Source organism: Emydura macquarii, unplaced genomic scaffold (assembly GCF_026122565.2).
Source record: "Emydura macquarii macquarii isolate MOO-44397 ecotype Brisbane River unplaced genomic scaffold, CSIRO-AGI_Emac_v2 contig_306, whole genome shotgun sequence".
Classification (NCBI taxonomy): domain Eukaryota; kingdom Metazoa; phylum Chordata; order Testudines; family Chelidae; genus Emydura; species Emydura macquarii.
In genome coordinates this window covers 15,535,743-15,560,465 of record NW_027130443.1, presented here as the reverse complement: position 1 = coordinate 15,560,465, position 24,723 = coordinate 15,535,743, and the positions used below count along the sequence as shown (strand labels likewise).

Here is a 24,723-nt window from a genome sequence, read left to right as displayed (position 1 = left end):
CACCCAGAGCTGCTAATTTGTTTCAGGCCAATGTGTTCATATGTCAACACTTTTGCTTATGTCAGAAAGTTAAAAATGGAAACATTTTTTTCCTTTAAGAAAACAGAGACCCAAATAAGGAGATGACTGAGTGCTGAAGATTCCCCTAGTGAATCCCTTCCAACTTGTTCTAGAGAAAGTCTGCACATGAAAGATCTGGGTAGGGTCACCAGGGATTTGGATTGCATCCAAAATATTGAGTTAAGGGTCTTTGAGAATTTAAAGCTAACTACAGCCATTCAAGGCTTCACTGTCCTGCATGCCTAGATCAGTCCTCTACTTCTTTCTCCACCATTTTTAAAGACAGTTTACTGCAAGTTTGCTCTTGTAAAGTTTTTCTTCCCTTGTGTGTGAGACACACAACCTCAAGTAAAAATGGAAGCCATCAAGAAAAAGATGCAGATGCTGAAGTTAGATAAGGAGAATGCAATTGATAGAGCAGAACAGGCTGAAGCAGACAAGAAAGCAGCTGAGGACAAGTGCAAACAGGTCAGTAGAAATAAAAGCAATTGTATATCTACATTGTGGGGAAAATTGTAATAAAATATTAAGAATGCAAGTAGCATAGTCTTGTGATGGTGAGAAAACAATAATATTGTTAGGTATCATTTATTGTTCTGCTTACCCTCTTTTGAAGTATTTTGCATTTTGGTTATATATTTCATGCATGCAGACGGGACAATCTGTTAACTTTTTTTACTTGCTCATCCATTTCAATTTGGGAATCAGTGATGGCAGCACTATTCCTAGACTGCTCAGTGTACTCCAGAGAGCTTTTTTTCTGAGTTCTACATTATTTCCTCATTTAATTTCCCTGAGCTTGAACCTTCCTGGAAGAGACCAGAGCTTTGTAGCTTAAAAACAAGGATGACACACAGTTAGATTTTTCCTAAGCAATGCCTGATCATTAATTAAACCTAAGCCTGTGGCAAAATATATGCAGATCACCTAACTATTCCTCAGTACAAGAAATGTCCCTCATTTGTGAGCCAATTGACCTTGACCATCTACTCCAGACAGTAAGGTAAGATTTCTGTTACTGGGAATAACCAGAAATATTGAATACTGAAATTGAGGTAATGGACTAAGTTATTTGTATTAATGTAATTAATCTGATGTAATTGAAGTCTTTTTCCTCTCATTGTATTCCTTATTTTGGGTGTTTGCCCTATATTTGTGCTATGTTTAATTGACAAGAATGGTCTAATAGTGGAACATTAATGTATTGCATTTAGTTTTTTTCTCTGTTTTTATAGCCCACCACTCTATGGAATGATTCTTCTTACTAATACGACATGAAAAGTTAGTATTGATTTTGATTATCAGCCAAATAGATTGTAAAGAACTATACTGCAGTCTTTTGAATGTAGTAAGTTCAGCATTTGGACTCACTATGTGGTCAAACAGATTGCATTTCTTGAGTATTAGCTTGTTAGTTGAGCACACTGATATGAGCTTAAAAAAAGAAGAAAAAGAACTATTGTGATATTTCAAGATAATTTTACAACCTCTGTTTAATACTTAAGAATGGTAAATAAAACTATAAAAGAGCCAGAAGAGAAAAAGATGCATTACTTTTGGCACAACATGAGTAAAAATAAAGCTTTTGTGAAAAGGGAAATGGATATATATTTTCACTTTTAAAACTTACTATAAATTTTATGAATAATAGCAGTACTTACAAAACAGCCTAAATGTCATTTGTATTAATATAGCCAAAAACTGTATTTTTCAATTGAGGAATCAAAATTAGGGGATCTCATAGCAGACAGGCATGTAATATTCTTAAATATCTGGAAAATTGACACTGTTAGAGCAATGTTACACACTGCAGACTGCAAAGAATACATAATTTTCACATATTCAGATAAGACAAATTTGAGACAAGTATTAATTCCTTGGCATGTGTGTATATTTGTATTTAATCCTCTTCTGATTCTCTGAATGCAAATGTCTACTGCAGTTCTGACCTGTGGCGTAATGGACATTGTAATGTTACCAATGTTGGAATCCTACTTTGTGCTTCACTTCAATTCATGAAAGGTCTTTATTGTCTTCCCCCAAGAGTAGCAGTGTTGGGTTGTAGGACTCCAGGAATGCATTGCTAGAGCTGTGGTTGGGATTTTTAAATTGGCAGAATACACAGATGAAACCACAGCTGTCTAATGTAGTGGGATTTATCCAAGATTTCACTCAAACATTTTAAGTCACCTGTGCTTTGTTACTTAAATCACTAGAGAGAAGAGACTTGTATTGCAAAACAAAAAGAACATCATAGCAAAGAAGTGTTTTAAGTAAAAGGTGTTTTATGGCAAAGACTAAGGTTGAGACAGAAAAATATTTTCCACAAACATGCAGTCATTGCTAAATGTGATTGGAAGAGGATTACATTAAGTTTATTTGTATCCCAGTGCACCAATGACTAGTGTTAGAGTGCAGGCACTGTACCAATACTAGCAGGGATTTCATATTTGACCTTTAGATTCAGGTCAAATACAGCACTTCTTGCAGAGCTTCTGCTTTTTCATGTTATCCCTTTTTATATTCCAGACTATAATTTTTACAAGAGATGAGTCCAGAGGGTCAGTACTACTTAAGGCCCACCAGTTTCACTCGAAAGACACAAAACACAATATAATTTTGAATAAAAACAGAATTTTGAACAATAAGTAGCTGAAATGCTTCACAAAGTCAGTGTTTTTGCACAAGTTTTGATGAAGGAGGGGAAGACACTCTTTATATGACAAGACAAGGGAGGCTGTGCAATCCCAGTTGTTCACACAAGGTTGCTTAAAGGAGGGATTTTGGGGGGACAGATATATTTTATATTGAATCTTTCACATTTCCAAAACTTTTCTTGGCTCAATCGTTTATGAAATATCAGAACTAAATGAAAAAGCAAAAGGATTGATTTGAAAAGAAAAAAGCTGCATCCAAGTGGAAAAATTTAACTGAATTTTAATGAAAGTTATCCTTAAGTTACAATATTTGCTGTAAAACAATGTTTTTTATAATCTCAGTCCATGTCCCATTAACCTAAAACCAATAATCCTGTATGTAGAGATGTGGTGGGAGCAGAATTTAAAAATATAAAGAATCCACTCTGATCTTTGCCTTTAAAGAACTGAAAAAATTTTCTTCCACATTATTCATGTTTTATAGTACTAATGATATTACATAAGTACCCAAAGTGTTTTAAATACTGTATGGCAACTCTTATATATGCACATTATAATACAGTCTAATTACTTGATCATGTACTGTTTTTTCCATACAACCCTACTTCATTCAGTGCACAACATGTATGGTGCTCAGTGAATGGGTAGTTATTCACTATTTCCTTTTAGAATCATAAAATATTAGAGGAAGGGACCTCAGGAGGTCATCTAGTCCAATCCCCTGCTCAAAGCAGGACTAACCTCAGCTAAATCATCCCAGCCAGGGCTTTGTCAAGCCGCAGCTTAAACACCTAAAGATGGAGATTCCACCACCTCCCTAGGTAATCCATTCCAGTGCTTCACCAACCTCCTAGTGAAAACCTTTTTCCTAATATCCAACCTAAATCTCCCCCACTGCAACTTGAGACCATTGCTCCTAGTTCTGTCATCTACTACCATTGAGAACAGCCTAGCTCCATCCTCCCTGGAACCCCCTTTCAGGTGGTTACAGGCTGCTATCAAATCCCTCCTCATTCTTCTCTTTTGCAGACTAAACAAGCCTAGTTCCCTCAGCCTCTCCTCATAAGTCTTGTGCTCCAGCCCCCTAATCATTTTTGTTGCCCTCTGCTGGACTCTCTCCAACTTGTCCACATCCTTTTTGTAGTGGGGGCCCAAAACTGGACACAATACTCCAGATGCGGCCTCACCAGTGCCGAATAGAGGGGAATAATCACTTCCCTCGATCTGCTGGCAATGCTCCTAATAATGCAACTCAATATGCTCTTAGCCTTCTTGGCAACCAGGGCACATTGCTGACTCATATCCTGCTTCTTATCCACTGTAACCCCCAGGTCCTTTTCTGCAGAACTACTGCCTAGCTCATCGGCCCCCAGTCTGTAGCTGTGCATGGGATTCTTCCATCCTAAGTAGAGGCCTTTGCACTTGTCTTTGTTGAACCTCATCAGATTTCTTTTGGCCCAATCCTCCAATTTGTCTAAGTCACTCTGTATCCTATCCCTACCTTCCAGGGTATCTACCACTCCCCCTAGCTTAGTGTCATCTGCAAACTTGCCGAGAGTGCAATCTACCCCATCCTCCAGATCATTAATGAAGATGTTGAAAAAAACCGGCCCCAGCACTGACCCCTGGGGCACTCCGCTTGTGACCGGCTGCCAGCTAGACGTGGAGCCATTGATCACTACCCATTGAGACCGATGATCTAGCCAGCTCTCTATCCATTTTATATTCCTTTCATCCAACCTATACTTTTTTAACTTGCTGATAAGAATACTGTGGGAGGCAGTATCAAAAACTTTGCTAAAGTCAAGGTATATCACGTTCACCACTTTCCCCACATCCACAGAGCCAGTCACCTCTTCAAATAAGGCAATCAGGTTGGTCAGGCATGACTTACCCTTGGTGAGTCCATGTTGACTGTTCCTGATCACCTTCCTCTCTTCCAAGTGCCTTAAAATGGGTTCCTTGAGGACCTGCTTCATGATTTTTCCAGGAATTGAGGTGAGGCTGACTGGTCTATAGTTCCCTGGATCTTCTTTCTTCCCTCTCTTGAAGATGGGCACTATATTTGCCTTTTTCCAGTCATCAGGGACCTCCCCCAATTGCCACGAGCTTTCAAAGATAATAGCCAATGGCTCTGAAATCATATCAGCCAACTCCCTCGGATGCATTGCATCTGGCACCATGGACTTGTGTATGTCCAGTCTTTCTAAATAATCCTGAACCTATTCCTTCAGCACTGAGGGATGTTCACCTCCTCCCGATTCTGTGTCGCCCACTGCAGTAGTCTGGGAGCTGACCTTGTCTGTGAAGACAGAGGCAAAAAAGGCATTGAGTACCTCAGCTTTCTCCACATCCTCTGTCACTACATTGCTTCCCCCATTCTGTAAGTGGCCCCACTTTCCCTGACCACCTTCTTGTTGCTAACATTTGTAGAAACCCTTCTTGTTCCCCTTCACATTCCTTGCTAGCTGCAACTCCAGTTGTGCTTTGGCCTGCATGTTTGAGCAGTATTTTTATAATCCTCCCTAATCATCTGACTAAGCTTCCACTTCTTGTAAGCTTTTTTGTGTTTTAGCTCACCAAAGTCTTCTTTGTTAAGCTAAGCTGGGCACCTAACATATTTGCTATTCTTTACCCTCATTATTCAGTGTACCTAAATCCTGTAGTGAATACAAAATTATTAACTTCCTCATGGGCTTTTCTGTGGTGCTCTCAGAGTAGCCAGACTGCATATATTCCATCACAACACAGTGCACAGGTCTGCTCACACATAAGATTCTGAGGGGTGAAACATCCTCAGTTGCTCTGTGGGAATGGTGCACATGTAGTCTAATCAGCAGTAGGAACTGTGAGAGGTTCAGGCATGCTCAATGATGATGGAATCTTCAGAGATTTTCAGCCGCTAAAATCAGAGACTTTGCTAAGCATGTGCACACGGGGATTTTTTTTTCAAAGATTTATAACATCACCACATTTGGGTGGATTTTCAGTGCACCTGCAAAAGATACATCCTTAATACAAAGGCCACTCACCCTACCAAATTTCAAGTTCCTATTCCAAAGCACGGGGCACTAGAGCTGCTCAAATAAAAAGTTGTCAGCATTTTTAACACTGGCAAAACACTATTTTTCCATACTCTCATTCTCTGAAGCAGCTCAACTCTTTTGGCTGAAATGTTCCCAAAAATTCAGCCTACATCACACATGTGGCATGCAAAATTTCAGACCAAACAGTTAATGTTTGGCAAAGTGATAAGCAACAAAAACAAGGCTTTATAATGGAAAGTTTTTTGTAGCTGTAAAGGAAAAAGAAGTGAGAAAATAGAAAACAAAGCCTGCCCAATAGTAGCACAATGTGGAAAATCTGAGAACAGGACTGAGAACACCAGAGTCTGAGAGCATGACTGAGACAACAGGAATTCTTCTCTCAGTTACACCGACATTAATACACAATAACTCCCTCTACTTCTGTTACTCTTGAATTACATTAGTCTAACAGAGCAAAATGTATTCCCAGCATGCACAGCCCAAAGACAGAAATTACCATTGTGTCACTCTAAAGTGATCTATCAAGTGGACTCAAGGAATAATAATGACAAGCTTCTGATGGAACAGTGTCCCGTGTCCCCCTCTGCTAGAAAAAGGGGTGCCATGTTGTGCATAGGCGAACTGAAGAGAAGGAAACTAACAGCTGAATGGAAGAAACTTCCCGGGGGAAAAAATCTTTGTACAACAGTATTAATCTGTGTATGATTTTTGGAGATACTTATATGCCCTCCCATGCCTAATTAAGTTCTCTTCAACATATGTATTATTATCCCTGTTTTAAATATGGGGAACTGAGGCTCAGAGAGATTAAATGATTTTGCCAACATCAAAAAGAAGTATGAGGGCAGTGAGTAGAGTGTTTATGGAAGGAATTTTTATTTTAATCGCTTTGTCATTTTTATTAGGATGTTAGGTAAAATTGTTGGATCTAGAATTCTTTTAATTGTAGTTTTTAATATTTTCCAACAGCACCTAGAGCATAAAATAAAGTATAAGGGTACTAAAGGAGTATTATGAGCACCTAATCTGATTTCATAAAAAAATCAAGCTATAGTATTTCATGCTGTCATTCCTGCAGCTAACCCAATAAACTGAAGTCAACTAGTGTATCTTTTTAAAAGTAATCCAGTTTGATTTAAAGATTACCAGTGATGGAGAGTTCACCACATTGCTAATCTATTTCAATGGTTAATTACTTTCACTGTTAAAAATTTGCATTTTATTTCTAGCTTGAACTTTGCTGACTTAGGTACTTAGAGACTGTGTTTAAATAATCTCCTAACCTTTTCTTTGATAAACTAAATATCTTGTGCTTTTTTAGGGATCAGCTTAGTATAAACCACAAATATTTGTGAACTGGCCAGACTAGTCTTTACAATGGTATTAACTACCTTGAGTTAATTGGCAATACAAAGGAAAAAACACTAATGAATACAAGCTCTTAGTCTCTCATTGTAAGGTTCATTTTCCAGATCATAAATTGTTGTTGCTTTTCTCTGAATCCTCTCAAATTTTGCAACTTTCTTATTCCTGCTCAATGTTCCCTTGTTAAAATATCCTAGTATCATATTAGCCCTTTTTGCCACAGCATAGGCTACTTGGAGCACACGTACAGTAATGTACATACATAACATGCTAATCAAAATTACCATAAAGATAACCTCCAGGCCCCAGTTAACAAAGGAAAAGAATTGCACTAAAAATTAACACACATACAAAGGTAGTTTAAATTAACTTTTTTAATAGACTGAACTTATATAAGGGATCATTCTCCCCAATTAAATAAATTAACTATTCCCAGGAAAGACTAGAACAAAAGTGGTGCTATGAGTTCAATGACAGATCAGACAAACTGCAGGCACACCAGTTATGTTATCAGCAAGAAGTCTCATGATAATAGAAATTCTCCAGGGAGCAGGGGGCAATTTGTCATTGGGCAGTCCCCCAGCGGGCTATAAATAGCACCTTTTTAGAATACAATATGGATTTATATGGTATGGTAGAGTGTGTCTGAATAATAAGATAAGCTGGAAATACCTTGGATGAACTAATACATCCCTCCTTCCATTGGAGAACCATGTGTGGTTTAAAGCTCTGAAGCTTTAGGAAAATAATGTTATGACCATCAAATCTAACAAAATAATGATCTTTCAGTGAGTGGATGGTACCTCTGTATTTCAGGTAACAGATTTGCCATGATCATATTCAACATATTTCAAGTCGAGCCTCAGAATTTACCCTGTGAAGTGTAGCAGCGCTCGCTTAAAGAGATATGGACTCTAAGCTGTACTCTACTTAATACCCTGTACTTCTGTGGTTCATTCTGTAACTATCCTCATGCATCTGTTAAGGATACAATAGATCCAATGTTGTATTTACATATGCACCAACTGGGCTAAAGCCTGTAAACAAAGGGGAACACAGTCAAATAGTAAAGGAAATATGGAGTTGATTTTTCATAACATGTTCCAACTTTTTTATGTTTCATTAAGAGTTCTCCCTGATTTCTGGGATAATGGGTGTAATACATTTTTCATATATACATGAAGTTGTCTATTATCTGAAATCAGTGACAGTATTGTAGGTGATGGGGACAAGCTTGTCACTGCCTTCCCTTAGGAGGAGCACACTGTAGTAGCATAATTTTTTATTTCAGACCAGGGCAGCACAGAGGATTACTCTATCCTTGGACTTACAGGGCCAGATTCTCAACTTGTGTAAATTGTCATAGCTAAATCGAAGTTAAATAGAGTTATGGCTACTTAAAACAGCTGAGGATGAGAGTCACAGAATCATAGAAATGTAGCACTTGAAAGGACCTCAAGAAGTCATGTAGTCAAGTCCTCTGCACTGAAGCAGGACCAAGTGTATCTGGACCATCCCTGACAGATGTTTGTCTACCTTTTCTTAAATCCTCTAATGACAGGGATTCCACAACCTTCCTTGGAAGCCTATTCTGGTGCTTAATTATCCTTATAGTTGGAAAAGTTTTCCTAATATTTAACCTAAATCTCCCTTCCTGCAGATTAAGCCCATTGCTTCTTGTACCACTTATAGCAGACTGAGAACAGCAGATCACCATCCTCTTTATAACAGCCATTAACATATTTGAAGATTGTTATCAGGTTACCACTCAGTCTTTTATCAAGACTAACAAGGCATGTTTCTTTAAATCTTTCCTCATAGGTAAGGCTTGCCAAATCAATTCAGAAACATAGATATAGCTTGGTTTCAGAAGTCTATTGTATGGCTGCCAAACAACCTGCTCAGCTGCCATGTTAGGTTTATTAACATAGTGTAAAACTGTGCAGACTACTTGGCATCTAAACAACTGAAGTTACACAGGAACTTTGAAAAATCATCTCCATAGCATCACTTTTAAAACATCTTAACACGATCTAAAACTAATAGTATGGAGAAGTCTTTAGCTATCTTTATGTATAAATAGACCAACCAATATGTCAAAATATTCACAACTTATTTTTCATTCTCAAAAGGTAGAGGATGAGCTGATGGCACTGCAGAAGAAGTTGAAAGGAACTGAAGATGAACTGGATAAATACTCAGAAGCTCTCAAAGATGCTCAGGAAAAACTGGAACAGACTGAGAAGAAGGCAACAGATGTATGTACCTATATAAAATGCAGATGTGTAATTAACTAGAAATGGTATATTTTACAATACACATAGAGTATATTGGTGATATATTTGATTTAGTGTTAATTTATTGCAGTAGTATGACCAAAGGAAAAAGGCAGAGACAATTAGATAATTATTTGAGGTACATAATCCCCACAAAAAATGATATTGTTCGGCTAGGGATACATCTGCTGCTGCGTTAGGAAACTTCCTGCTGATCCACCAGCACAAGAGTATCCTAAAACCAGCTTTCTTATACCCAAGAGATGCTCTCCTGTGTAGTTTCCACCATGGGCCCTATATTGAATTCCCCATCTTCTCATTCGTGTCTCTGTCTCCTGTTTCACCCCCTTCCCTCCCCCCACACCCCACCCAGTCTCAGAGGGTTATATGGAGGTAGTAGAAAACATAAAGTGGAATTATTTTGGGAAAGTTTCTAGCTGTGCCACATACTAGTCTGTGCTGACTGCATGTGACAAAGAGTTTATAGACGGTAGAGCCCCTAATGTACACAGAAGCTGCTTTAATTAAATTCCATTAACAAGCCATCCGAGGCTAGTATTAGGATCTTTGACAAGACTAACAAAATAAACCAAATGTGGAGTTTCTGGACTGAGCCATCCTGGAGTTAGAAGATTAAGAAAAAAGTTCCAACTAGATTTTTACCTGTAGAACTTCCACAGTACAATTACTTGAAAGTGTTTTTCTTGTTAAACAGATTTTTAATGGTTAATTTGGTGGAAAGAGTGATGAGGCAGAGAGGGTGTAGATATATTTTTAATAAACATATTCTGTATCTTAAAATTCTTACGGTTATATAGCTAAAACACTAGAAAGCCTCTGTTCCATGAATATAAATAGGGAAAAAAAAGTAATTAGATATGATCATTTTGAATTGTTGGTATCTAGCTAGTTGGGTTTTATTTAACCAGTGCTATATGATTGTTTTGCATAGGCTGAAGGTGAAGTAGCAGCTTTGAATCGGCGTATCCAGCTGGTGGAAGAGGAGCTGGATCGTGCCCAAGAACGTCTGGCCACAGCTCTGCAGAAACTGGAGGAGGCAGAGAAGGCAGCAGATGAAAGTGAGAGGTATGCATCCAAAAAGAACAATGCAGAGAACATCAGAAGATCCTAGTAGTAGGATACTTTAACAATCTTCGTAGGATTTAAAGACTTGGTGCACTTAAGTTCTATTTCCCACTCACTTTTTCAGATGTTACTTTTAGTATTGTGAGAAGTAAAGGGCCATAGTCATAAAAATGATACTGACACTAACTGGTTAATAATAAGCTGTTTTGATGGTCTAGCATTTTCTGTTTCATCCAGAAAATGACAAGAAACTTGCAATTTATCATATATACCCCAGCTGCCCACTTTAGGGAAACTAGACTTCCCAAGGGCTATATTCTCCCTTGTCCTGTTCCTCTCCAGCTGTCTAATCTACTCCTTTTCCACCATGATCTGTTATAATTTGGGTACCATTTTGCTGTAATAAAGCCTGTTATCTCCAGTGGGTAAAACTGTATCTTTATTTACCTCTTAAGCATTATGCGCACCCCTGGGATACTATAATAAATAAACAACATAAAAGTTCATGAACTTATATCTAAGGTACTGAGTGCAGTCCAAGAGAAAATGTACCATTGAATGCATCACTAACTCACATGGAAATCTCAAGGTCAGGTTGCAAATAATTGTGATGCAGCTCTCAACATTCAGTTCATGCAGTCAGATAATTAAAATAGAAGAATTTTCAATTTTGAGCCCTAAACACTGTTTAACTTTGCTCTTCAATTTATTTTATAGCTGGCTCTATCTTCCATTGAAGTCAATTACTTTGATTTCAATGGGAATTGAACTGAGCCCTTAGCCTTTTTAATACTGTTTGAATAAATTAAAAATATATATTATCGGTAAAGCAGTAACAATGTCTAAATTGCATAAAACTTTCTATTAGAACTCTGTTTTCAGTTGCCTATAACTTGGAGAATTTCTTAGGATTTGGACTGAAAGCTTCCAGCTGTGGTCCTTGCCTCAGATTGAAAGTTTGAGCAAAAATGACTCAAGTGTTTCCAAGAATGAGGACAGTGAGAACTAATCATGTTAAATAACATTTCTGATTATTTTAACACTCTTGAGTCTCAAAGTCTGGGGTAGAAACTTTAAAGTTGGCAGGAGAGTAGTCCTGAGATTGGAGAGGTGTATTTCGTTGTCTTCATGAAAATGTATTCAAATTTGGCAATTACAAATACAGAAATTCATAATTTGCACATACAGAGAATAACTTGTTATATGCTTACTTTTAATTTTCTGAACATTCCAGCTGCACTGCACAGGCTCCCAGACCTTGCTGGATTTTCTGTATCATATGCACAGAATTTGAGCTGGCTCCTGCCTGGAGCTCTAACTGCTTTCCCCCACTTAGCACTTATTGGCTAAGGAGAAGGGCATTGGACTGGGAGCCAAGAGACCACTCATTTTAGTCTCACCTCTTCCACTCATTGATAATGATTCTATGCACTTACAGCTCCTCATATACCTATCTTTCGAAGTAGATACATATCGACCACCCTATTTTGCAGAAGAGGTAACTCAGGATCTGTGATGTTGCACCAGGTCACTACTGTCAGCATTGATAACAGAACCCAACTTTCAGCTACCTCATCATCATGCATTTTATAATGAATATGCCAAATCTATGTGTTGGACTATGCTTTTTGTAAAATACTTATATATTTTTGTCTATCCATTCAAGTGAAATAGCACCTAATAAGAGTCCTGACTCTGTCCCTTGCGTTAATCACCAAACCATATATTCCTCCTAGGCTCATAAATAGAATCCAGGATTATACTGCTGTCTAGGAAATAGCTGTATATCTCATTAGCAAAGAATGTGATGTATCCCCTTCTAGTAGCTGCATGTAGTGTGGACATCCCAACATCAGGATGTGAAGAAGGGCCTCTAATCACAGTTTATTACAGCTTTCACAGCCACTTCTTTTAAATATTATGTTGTGTGGGCATTTCCTGATGTATCCATTGTTTCTGAAAGATATGCAACCCCATCTTCTGTTGTCACACAGGCACGTATTACTAGATCATTGTGTACATTGTTCCACCCATCAAGGCTTAAACTGGCAAATTTCCCATCAGTATTTTTTGCACATTGTTCATGTTCCTTCTCATACACTATATCTAGCAACTTTCCACCAATGTCTGCTCTACCAGGTGGAGTGTAGCCTAGTTGTAAGGACTCAACCATGTCAATGAAGTGTTTATCGTTAATGCGAAAAGGAGAATTTGTGGCATAAATGAACCGAGCAATCTTTTCATCTATGGTGTCTTGTTGGTATTTGCTGGTCCTCACTACAAACCCATCCATGATGGTGATTTCACTGGATGATTGAAATCTTTTGCTTGCTACTGATACTTTGTTGTCTGAAATATGTTTACTTGCAGCACTGCTGCTAAAAGTACTAATGGATGACTCTGAAGTTGTTGCAGATAGACAGTCTCTTATGCTTAAATGGGATCCTGAAACAAAATTCAAAAATTATTTTGAATAGTTGTTTTTCTCACTCTATTATTCAGTTGATCATTTATATTTTTTTCAGCAAGGATGCAGAGCGGAGTCCAAATTACCATAAAAAGCTAAGACTGACTACACTTAGAGTGCACTTAATTTTGGAGTAAGCCCCATAGAACTCACTGGCACTTGTTTTTTGAGAAAACAAGTATAGGATGGGGTTTCCTTGGGAAAGCTGAGTTATGCTGAAGTAAAATAGGGAATAGACTTATGGCATTACCCTTATGGTCTCTGGCCACGATGTTCCAAAATAAGAGGGATGTATTATGTAATATAAAATAAGAAAATGACGCCCCGTGACAACTGGCAACTCTAGATTTCTCTTACTGCAGCTTTCTGTACCGTACACTTGGGTGATAGATTCAATTAACTAATTAAACAAGCCATAAGGATTAGCTAAGCTAAATTTTTTTTTCTAGCAACGTCCAACATAGCAAACAGCTTGGGAATTTACTTGTTAAATCACACTTATACTAAAAGGCATAGAGAGAGTCTTGAAGAATGATGCATTGCAAAGTGAATTATTTAAGTTACTAACCGGTTGATCCACATTGTTCTTCAGACATCCACATCATTTTCTCCTAATAAGCAGTTTTCATTGTAATGTTTCATTCTTGCAACTAAGCCCTGCATCTCCTTCTTGCACTGCTTACACTTAACACATTTTCCTTTTTTACCCAGGGAAGGAATTGCTTCAAAATATTCCCGGTTAGGGTCTCTTATGTCCAGAAACCATGACAGTTTTTCTGTGGCAAAAATGTGGGGGAATATAAGAAGCTTTGTGTGTACTGAATAATGCCTTCCCTTTTTCTTTCTAGTCCACTCCACTGTTCCTTTCCACTCTGCCTCCATCCATTGTCTCTGTCTTTAAGACAGTGCCTTAACTAACTCCTCTGCCTTGCTTGGCCCAGTTCCACCACCACCTAAGCACAGAACAACAACACTCCTATCCAGCCTGTGTCTTTCTTTGCACATGTGACTTTAGTCTGCTGAGAAACAGAAACTGAAACAGAAACTGAAAGCCCAGAACTTTCAAGAAGCAAGAGCTGGTACTTAGGTTGGACAGACTAGAGCTATTAATTCATTTTTATGAGACTGTAAGTGTAGGTTTAGCATGTTTGTGATGAGATTTAATTGTAACTGTTATTTTTTAAATGAGAGAGAAATTTAGTATTTTATTGATGATTTTTAAAAAATCAAAAAAATCTGATTTAAATTAAAAAAAAAATCCAATTCTGATTTTTTTTTTAAATCATTGATTTTTATCCACCCTGCTTTAGGGTTTCTCTTGCTGGATCTATCTGTAAAGATAATGCAGTTTTTAGAACCAAAGCTGTGCTCTGAATACTAGGTGCTTGTGAGCCTTGATGGCTCTCCTCGATCATCAGGCAAGAGTCCTGAAACTTTATTAGTTGCTGTGTGTTGGGAGGGGAAATATTAGAGTCAACAGATTCTACATTGGCCTTTGATATTATTTTACTCTAATAGTCCACAAACTGCTACAGATTTGAGCTCTAAGAAAGCATTTCTCAGCATTTAAAAAACACAAACCTGGTCTGAATAGTTTGTCTTGAATAACCTAAATACTTTTCCTAGGTGAAGCCATAAAGAACTAGCAGTTTGTATCTAGCAATTTCCTCGTTACCTAATTATTCTGTGAACTATAACATTGGGTAAGGTTTTAAAAAGAAAAGTTCCTATTGGTATCTCTAAAATATATTAAAGTTTTAAATGCTTGTATCGTTAAATCTACTGAAAGTCTATTGGGATCTTACTAAAGGGAAGAAGCACAATAAGCTAAGGAAGAATCCTGCATCATTCAGTAGCTGCAAGCACTGTTAAGTTCAGAAAATCTGATAAGTAGTGATTCATTCCAAACTAATTTAAGATTGGTTTAAGATTCAAGTCACAGTAGTTAGATATTAAGAAGTTCACATCAGAGCCTGTTAGGTTAATGTTCTGAATGGCTTATAGTAACCACATTATCTCTAAAACAATCCATTTTGTGTCCTTCTATAGAGGTATGAAGGTTATTGAAAACAGAGCAATGAAGGATGAAGAAAAAATGGAAATTCAGGAGATGCAGCTGAAAGAGGCTAAGCATATTGCTGAGGAGGCTGACCGTAAATATGAAGAGGTAAAAAGTGCACTGTAAGGAAGCAGCAGGTGCTGTTTGCTTCGGTGAGAAAGTGATTTTAAAAAAGGGTCTGGAAGAACTTAAAGCAGTCATATAGACTGTTCAATACTGTTTGTTTGTACACTTCCCATAAAGTGGCAGTTCAAGTTTGGAATATATTTTTGAGCTTGTAACTATGATGTCTTAGGCTGGCTAATACTAGGAACAATGGGTAGCTTCTCTGCCTCTGGGGAAGGTATCCTGCATTGAGTTCACTCTCTCTAGCAGCTGATTCCAGGGTGTCAAGAGTAATAAGTTGTTTATTGATTGCATATCTTCAGGGAGTTCTGCTTCTAGCCTTTATTTGAGAAGAAAAAAATCTGCAGGGATGTGGGGCTTTGTGGAAAACAAATGGGGAATGTGGGTGGCTCTGGGTGGGATAAAATAATTCTCCTTTCTGTCTTTGCAGGTTGCTCGTAAGCTTGTCATTTTGGAGGGTGAACTAGAGAGAGCTGAGGAACGTGCTGAGGTGTCAGAACTGTGAGTGGCTGTTCAGAATGTTTTTGTACGTACATAAATCATTTTGGAATATTAGATTAGAGATGGAAAGACTTTTTTAGGTCCCATCTGTTCCCTGAATGTGGGGATGAGGGGTCTCCACAGGATCACTTCCCATAGTCTGGGCTTGCATAATACATAGAGCCTCATCCCAGGGTTTTCATACTGACGTCACTATAGGATCCAAGTATTGTATCTCATTAATGAAAAAGATTGCCAGTGTCTAGAGCAGATCAGAAATTGACATTTCCATTCTGCAGGAAATGCCAATATTTTTTAAAAGCTTGAGTTTCTTTGTCATTCAGGTATCTCAGTGAAAATTAGAAATTTCAAAAATTTCCTAATGCCCTGGCTCCCAGGGCATCCAGGGAGCAAGGAACGTGGAAGCCCTGGAATCAATAACTCCAAGGCAGTCACCATGGTGGGGCTATGGACCCTGCAAAAGTTAATCAACTAAATCAGCATTTTCCAACAAAAATCTTTTAAATCAGAAAATTTTCAATCAGGCCTACCAGTGTTTTTATGAGGGAACATGCTATGGTTCCATTAGTAATTTTTTGGAGTCATTAAAAATGTTTGGGATGATTTTGCTAATACTTCAGGTTTCAAGAACAACTTTTTTTTCCCCCGAAGTGGGCTTCTAAACTAAACATTGGGTACTTTTAATGATCAGTGTTGGATATGCCACAATGGCTGTTTATAGTATGTAACAACATAGTTTTTGGATTAATGCAGAGCTGCTTATGATGCAATGAAAAACAGTAAGACCAAAAAAAAGCCACCATGGCTTAACAGAGTACAAGAGGCAGTTAGACCCAAAAGACATATTTTAAAAATTGGAAGTCAAATCCTAGTTAGGAAAATAGAAAAGAACATAAACTTTGGCAAGTCAAGTGTAAAATTGTAAGTAGCCAGGCCAAAAGAAGACTGAAGAGCAACTAGCAAAAGACACAAAAAGTAACAGTAACAAATTTTGTAAATACATCAGAAGCAAGAAACTTGCCAAACAATCATGGGGCCAATGGACAATCGAGGTGCTAAAAGAGCATTCCAGGAAGACAAGGCCATTGCAGAGAAGCTAAATTAATTCTTTGGATCAGTCTTCACTGCAGAGAATATGAGGAGCCATTTTTTTAGGCAACTGATCAGAGGAACTGTCCCAGATTGAGATATCAGTAAAGGAGGTTTTGGAACAAATTGATACATTAAACAGTAATAAGTCACCAGGACCAGATGGTATTCATCCAAGAGTTCTGAAAGAACTCAAATATGAAATTGCAGAACTAACTGTGATATGTAACCTATCACTTAAATCAACCTCTGGACTAGATGACTGGCAGATAGTTAATGTGATGGTGATTTTTTTTTTAAAAATTGAGGTGATCCTCGCAACTACATGTAGGTAAGCCTAACTTCAATACCAGGCAAATTGGTTGAAGATATAATAAAGAACAGAATTATCAGACACATAGATGAACACAATGTTTTGGGAAAGAGTCAATGTGGCTTTTGTAAACGGAAATCATGCCTGACCAACCTATTAGAATTCTTTGAGGGGGTCAACAAACACGTGGGCAAGGGTTATCTAGTTGATATAGTGTACCTGGACTTTCAGAAAGTCTGTTAACGATGTCTCTCACCAAAGGCACTTAAGCAAGTAGGAATTCATAGGGTAAGAGGGAAAGTCCTCTCATGGATCAGTAATTGGTTAAAAGATATGAAACAATGGGTAAGAATACATGGTCAGTTTCAGCATAGAGAGAGGTAAATAGTAGGGTCTCCCAAGGATGTGTATTGTCCTGTTCAACACTCATAAATGATCTGGAAAAAGGGGTAAATAGTGAGATGGCAAAGTTTGCAGACAATACAAAACTACTCAAGTTAGTAATTCCAAGGCTGACTGTGAAGCGTTACAAAGAGATATCACTAAACTGGGTGACTGGGCAACAAAATGGCCGATGAAAATTAACACTGATAAATGCAAAATAATACACATTGGAAAACAATCTCAAGTATACAAACAAAATGATGAGTTGGGTATTACCATTCAAGAAAGAGCTACTTGCATTTTGGGGAATTAAACATGTTCAGGGAAGGCACAAGTAGTACAGAGTATTGTTGTGAATAGTTCTCTGAAGACATCTGCTCAGTGTGCAATGGCAGTCAAAAAAACTAACAATATTAGGAACCATTAGGAAAGGGATAATAAGACAGAAAATAGCATAATGCCACTATGTAAATCCCTGGTATGCCCACATCCAGGTGTACTGGAACAATTTTTATAGTGGGGGTGCTGAGAGCCATTGAACTAAACTGTAAACCTTGTATATAATGGAAACCAATTCAAGCCAGGGAGTGTGACAGCTCCCTGTAAAGGTTCCCTGGTGTGGGTGCGGCCAGCAGCCCTCCCTTGCTGTTACTCTCCGAGGGAGGCCACACCTCCTGGCTATACACCCTGTGGGGAATTCTAGCAAAAACAGGGGGACAGTCTCTAGCCCTCGGTAGGGCAAGCACACAGTTCAAGGCTCCGGCCCTTAGGTAGGGCAGGCCAAGCAAACAGGGATGGTCTCTAGCCCTTTGTAGGGCAAGCACCCAATTCAAGGCCCAGCCCTTAGGCAGGGTGGGCCAAGCAAACAAGAAGCAGTCTCTAGCTCTTAGCAGGGTGAGTAAACAGTCCAAAGCCCCGGCCCTCGGGCAGGGCAGGGCAGGGCAGGCAGCGGGGAAGCAGTCTCTAGCCCTTAGTGAGCGATCTCCCCAAGGTCGGTGTAGGAAGAGGAGCGGGGGACGCAGGCCCACCCGACTCCACTGCATCCCAGCCCAGGGCCCTGGCAGTGACGGGTTGTTCCATCACTGGGTCAGCAGGGCTCCAGCTGAAACACGCTGACTCAGCTACAGGCCATAACGCAGCCAGACGGATGTCTGGCTTCCTTTGGCTCCTTCCTTCCCCCTTTCCCAAGAGTACCTGGTCCAAAAGAGACGTCCTTCTCCCTGCTGAGTGGGAAGGCCTGTCCTAGGTTGTACTCCTGGGCTCCTCCCCACAGAGCAGGTTTGGCTCTCCCTCGCCGTCAATCTCTGAGGGAGGCCACACCTCCTAGCTACACTCCCCCAGCACTCCTATAGGCCGACACCTTGAATACTGTATGCAGTTCTGGTCAGCCCATCTCATAAAAGATACATTAGAATTGGAAAAAGAGAAGGGCAACAAAAATGATTAGGGCTATGGAACAGGTTCCATATGAGGAGAGATTAAAAAGACTGGGACTTTTCATCTTAGAAAAGAGATGATTAAGGAGGGATATGTTGGAGGTCTATGAAGTCATGAATGGTGTGAAGAAAGTGACTAAGGAAGTGTAATTTACCCTTTCCCATAACAAAATAACCAAGGGTTACCCAATGAAATTACTTGGCAGCAGGTTTAAAACAAACATAAGGAAATACTTCTTCACACAATACACAATCAATCTGTTGGACTCATTGCCAGGGGATGTTTTGAAAGCCAAAAGTATAATTGAGTTCAAAAAAGAATTAGATAAGTTCATGAAGGATAGGTCCATCAATGGCTATTAGTCAAGACAATCAGGGATGCAACCGCATGCTCTGGGTGTCCTTAAGCCTCTAACTGCCAGAAGATGGGACTGGATGACAGGGGACGGATTATTTGATAAATTGCCATGTTCTGTTAATTCCCTCTGAAGAATCTGGCACCAGCCACTGTCGGAAGACCGGAGCATGGGCTAGGTAGACCATGGGTCTGACCCAGTATAGCCATGCTTATGTTCTAATTAAATTCATGCTACAATTAACAGAAGATACCTGTTCACAGAAGAGAGCATGGAGATCTAAGATTCAAGAAAGTCTTATTTGTTCTATCTTGAATTCCTAACAAGCTATAATTTGCTACAAAAATCAATTAAATGGAGTCCCCATAGTATATTTTGGGAAACCACGTAAGTGCCATGTACACCAACTTAGTGCACTGAGTGTATCTGACAAGTTAACTCACAATTTACTTGTTTAGCCCATTTGGAAACCAAATGGCATAATATACAGAAAGGAATTGATTTGATCACTTTTGTCTTTGTGTAGAAAATGCAGTGACCTTGAAGAGGAACTAAAAAATGTCACTAACAATCTGAAGTCCCTGGAGGCTCAGTCTGAGAAGGTTGGTTCTTCCTGGTTAAAAACAGAGAATGCTTACAGGTCAGCAAGGCGAATGAAGACTTGGTGATACAAGTTTACAGCAATCACCAAAAGGAATTTGAAAATAACTTGTCATGCCTTTTGTATTGATTAACCAAGGAATTATTGGAAGTATTGGTGCGTAAGGTGAATTTAATGCCAAAAAGTCTTTTATATAAAACCAGTAAGAGAACAGAAGCCAGGACATTTGTTAGTGGTAGAGTTCCTGGGACAATCTGACTGGAGAGCCAATTGTGTGAAATTAGCATACAGGTCAACATATTAGACCTAAGTTATGTTACAAGACACATCAATTTATTTAGTACAGTGAGGCTATGTTAACTGATTATGAAATAATTCAGTAAGTTGTATGGTGGGGGGAGCAGGTAAAGCAGTTGAAGAGGGAATGAAGCGTGGTATTCTATGGGAAGAGTCAGCTTTCCTGTGCATTGCCCATTTTCCTACTGTTTGTAATTGTGAGAGGTTTGTTTGGGGTTTTTTGCAGGCGTGTGTGTGTTGGGGGTTGATGTCTTTTGGTGTGTGTGCGTGTGCGTGTTAACAGTTAACCTCCGTGTAAGGGGATTTGGGAGCGAACTTTGCATTTCTGGATTTTCTAATACTTCAGTTTTGGGGAATGAAACATGTTCAGGGATGGCTCAATAGTACAGGACATAGTTGTGCAGCTACAGTCTTAAATCCGTATTACCAACATTTTTTGCTTTTGAATTAGTTTGCTGGCATCACTTACAAAATTTTTCTAGCACAGAAGAGAAACAGGATAGGAATATATCTTGCTCATTACTGAACCCTTTTAGAAGTTGTATCTACAGCTCAATGTCTAGTTGGCAGCTGGTAACAAGCAGAGTGCCCCAAGAGTTGGTGCTAGGGTGGGTTTTGTTCAATATCTTCATTAATGATCTGGAGGATGGGGTGGATTGCAACCTCAGCAAGTTTGCGGATGACACTAAGTTGGGGAAAGTGGTAGATACGCTGGAGGGTAGGGATAGGATACAGAGTGACCTAGACAAATTGGAGAATTGGGCCAAAAGAAATCTGATGAGGTTCAACAAAGACAAGTGCAGAGTCCTGCACTTAGGATGGAAGAATCTCATGCACTGCTACAGACTGGGTACCGACTGGGTAGGCAGCAGTTCTGCAGAAAAGGACTTGGGGGTTACAGTGGACAAGAAGCCAGATATGAGTGTGCCCTTATTGCCAAGAAGGCTAACAGCATATTGGGCTGCATTAGTAACAGCATTGCCAGCAGATTGAGGGAAGTGATTATTCCCCTCTATTCGGCACTGGTGAGGCCGCATTTGGAGTACTGTGTCCAGTTTGGGGCCCCCCACTACAAAAAGGATGTGGACAAGTTGGAGAGAGTCCAGAGGAGGGCAACAAAAATGATTAGGGGGCTGGAGCACATGACTTATGAGGAGAAGCTGAGGGAAGTAGGCTTGTTTAGTCTGCAAAAGAGAAGAATGAAGAGGGATTTGATAGCAGCCTTTAACTACCTGAAAGGGGGTTCCAGGGAGGATGGAGCTAGGCTGTTCTCATTGTTAGTAGATGACAGAACTAGGTGCAATGGTCTCAAGTTGCAGTGGGAGAGATCTAGGTTGGATATTAGGAAAAAGTTTTTCCCTAGGAGGGTGGTGAAGCACTGGAATGGGTTACCTAGGGAGGTCGTGGAATCTCCATCCTTAGAGGTGTTTAAGGTGCCTCTTGACAAAGTCCTGGCTGGGATGATTTAGCTGGGGTTGGTCCTGCTTTGAGCAGGAAGTTGGACTAGATGATCTCCTGAGGCCCCTTCCAACCCTAATATTTTATGATTCTATGATATAGCTAGATAGGTATATATGGAACTGTACTGAAATTCACATGATCCCTGCCCTGTGGAGCTCACAAGAGTAGTTCAGACGCAACATGTGAAATGATGAGCTATGATGGATGAAGTGTAGAGGAAAAGTGAAGGATAAAAAGAAAATAGAGCTGGTATAGGGTGTTTTACAAGAACAAAATTGGGGGGCGGTAACCAACTTTACATATGCTTCTTGAATCTTATGACAAGTCAATTCAAATATTTGGGTACCAGAATGGGCACAGATACAGAGTTATAATAAACTAAAGATAGAACTGTAGTCCAAATAATTGACTTTTGAGGAGGGATTTGAAGATGAGAAATCACTTGGTGAAGAATAGCTTGTTCCAGGGGGTGCAATGGTGTGAAAAAGGACAGTGCAAGTGGAGCCATAATTCAGATTAGGGAGTAGAGTCTCCAAGCAAAAGACAAGGCATGCTGACTTTTATTCAGATAGTGGGCAAACAAGAGGCCTCGAGATATTCAATGACATGGTTGAGTCCGGGAAACGGGATGATGATAGTTAAGGGAAAGCATTTTAGAATGATGGGAGGTTACTACCTGTTATTTGTCAATGGCGCGTATCAGTAGCTTAACAAAAAAGTTAAATTGTCTGATCCATTAATTTTCCTACCAGTTTTTTTAATAGATTGTTCACCCTATTTTCACAGTACTCTGAAAAAGAGGATAAATATGAAGAAGAAATCAAGCTTCTCTCTGACAAACTCAAGGAGGTGAGATAACCTATCTAATGAATTCGCATTTCAGCAGAGATTATTTTTTGTCCAGTATCTAAGACATTTTTCCATATAATCTTTTTCCAGGCTGAAACACGTGCTGAGTTTGCAGAAAGAACAGTTGCTAAACTGGAAAAGACTATTGATGATCTGGAAGGTATGAAATTACTTTTGAAATCTTTACTGTTTTTACAAGTTCCATCAGTTTCAATCTGAGAAACAATTAATTCTAGCACTATATATTCTTTGTAGATAATGGGGGGAAATCTTTATACTACTATAATTACCTGTAGCTAGACCATTCAGTACAGTTGTGCTACTTCTTTCTCAGTATTTTCTCCTAAAAATTCATCCACTTGGTATTCATCTGAATTTGTGGATGACCTATTGCCCTGATTAAGCAATGAACACTTAAAAATATGTTTGAATTCTTAATAAGACAGATTGTTATATTGAACTTTTTTTTTTAAAACACCATATTACAGAATTTCATACCTGTTAAACATCATTTAATCCCTTAGCATGGGGTGAATGTGTCCCCTCCCTCCGTGTAGCTGAATTTATGTTCATTTTGTCCTGATTAAGACAATCAGTGGCACTCACTATCATTAGGCTAAATCAGTTCTCTGGGAAGAGTTCCAAAAGAGTTGTCCCATAAACTGAAAGTTATGCATGTGTAATTCATAGATGTAGACATATTGTTCATTAATGTGTTTGGTTTCTGCAACTTGTTTGAATACACTCTTCAAAATTTAGTTCTCTGTAGAAAAATAGTGATGGTTAATCTGGAGATGTGAGGGCCACGCATTAGTATGCAGACAGATGCCTGGGTCCAAAAGTAAATTAGACCCCAGATTATGTTCCAACAAAAAGGACAGGGCATCAATCTTGGAAGTTGTGCTAGCATCTCTTCTGAAAGGAATAGCTACCATTTCTTCCCATAGATCACATGCAACAACTGTTAGCAAAGCAATGTAAGCAGCTGAAACCATGACTATAGTTAAAATATGTATATAATGTATGGAATCTCATTTCTGAACAGGGTCATTTAACTTATCACTTAGCCATATTACTTGCCTGTCTACAGCTAGTCAGTAGCTTTGGTGATTACTATGTGACTTCATCAATATATCTAATTGTCCATCCCTCATTTGAACAACACATTTTTTCCTACCATTATTCTTTAGTCAGTCTATAGATTTATCTAATTCTATAAAATGTGGTCCGTGCTTGCAATTCTTGTGCATATAAAACGCAAAATAAAGAAATAAAATCCTTGTTTGGTAATTTTGTTTGGATGATAAAGAATTAATTTTATAATTGAGAATAGAATGAGAACCAAAGTTCTCAGTTTAATTCTATATTTACATTTAAGAATCACCAAAAGTTATGGAGGGGGGAGAACTTAACAGATAACCCTGTTTGAAAGGAAGACTGCTCATATTCCCTGATCTCTACCTTTGCTCATCAGCTCTGCCACTCTTAATAAATATCATATCTGGGAACCGGCCAAAATTAAAGCCAAAGTCATGCAGGTTGGAAGTAGCACCAAAAAAAGAAAAAGACATGGGGAATGATGGCATGACATTTAGTTGCCAAAGTTCTATTCACTCCTTCTCTTTCAAAAAAGAAATGATGAAAGCTAAAAGTAGTTTTTAGTTAACTATTGCATCCCAGTATGCCAATTGCACCTAATCATGAGGCCATTGTATTTAATTTATAGGAATATAATTTATTTTTAGGTTGGTTATCTGACTCATTTGTGACCATTAGAAAGAACTGACTTCTAAATCTTTTCTAAAACTTTCTTGGAAGATTTTTAATAAGAAATTGAAACTCTTGCCATTTTGGCAGTTAGTACATGTGTATAGCGTCTGCCTTATATTTTAATGTTCTCTTCTTTTGTTTACATGTTTTCTTCTCACCTTATTTTCCACCATTCATCCTCACTTGCTGCATTCCAACTGCCCTCCATATTCTCTACCATGAATCTCTTGCTGTGGACTGTTTACTGCATTTCTTGTTGAACTCCTTGCCTTGGGCCCTTTGACCTGTAGATGAGCTGTATGCTCAGAAGCTGAAGTACAAAGCTATCAGTGAGGAGCTTGACCACGCTCTCAATGATATGACCTCTTTGTAAATGCATTTCCTCTTTTGGCTTTGCCTTGCTGCACTAAGATTCTGCCTCTAAAACCAGTCTCTTCTGTTTAATTCCTAGTATTAGTCCTTTAGTGTTTTTCTGTGAAAACTGAATTAAATTAAAAAAAAAAAAAAAAAAAAGCTACCTTTA

The 24,723-nt window shown here is 38.7% G+C and overlaps 2 protein-coding genes across 3 annotated transcripts in view; one reads left to right on the top strand and one right to left on the bottom strand.

The window, feature by feature from the left end:
• Positions 1-24,723, bottom strand: part of CIB3 (calcium and integrin binding family member 3) — a 65,717-nt gene that overhangs the window by 4,953 nt on the left and 36,041 nt on the right. Inside the window, exon 1 of the transcript XR_010922271.1 lies at positions 4,612-4,747. The gene's annotated coding sequence lies outside the window, so the exon portion shown is untranslated. Of the gene's footprint in view, positions 1-4,611 lie in introns of the transcript that reaches the window.
• TPM4 (tropomyosin 4) lies at positions 270-24,723 on the top strand. 2 transcript variants are annotated; one of them, XM_067561575.1, is made up of 9 exons: positions 270-528; positions 9,262-9,387; positions 10,358-10,491; positions 15,008-15,125; positions 15,574-15,644; positions 19,749-19,862; positions 22,368-22,430; positions 22,521-22,590; positions 24,491-24,723. In XM_067561575.1, exons 1-9 carry the CDS (start codon positions 415-417, stop codon positions 24,512-24,514), a joined length of 834 nt encoding a protein of 277 aa, XP_067417676.1. In that variant the 5' UTR covers positions 270-414; the 3' UTR covers positions 24,515-24,723. The 2 variants fall into 2 exon arrangements, with proteins under 2 accessions (XP_067417676.1, XP_067417666.1); XM_067561565.1 differs by having other exon boundaries at positions 274-528; positions 19,749-19,824.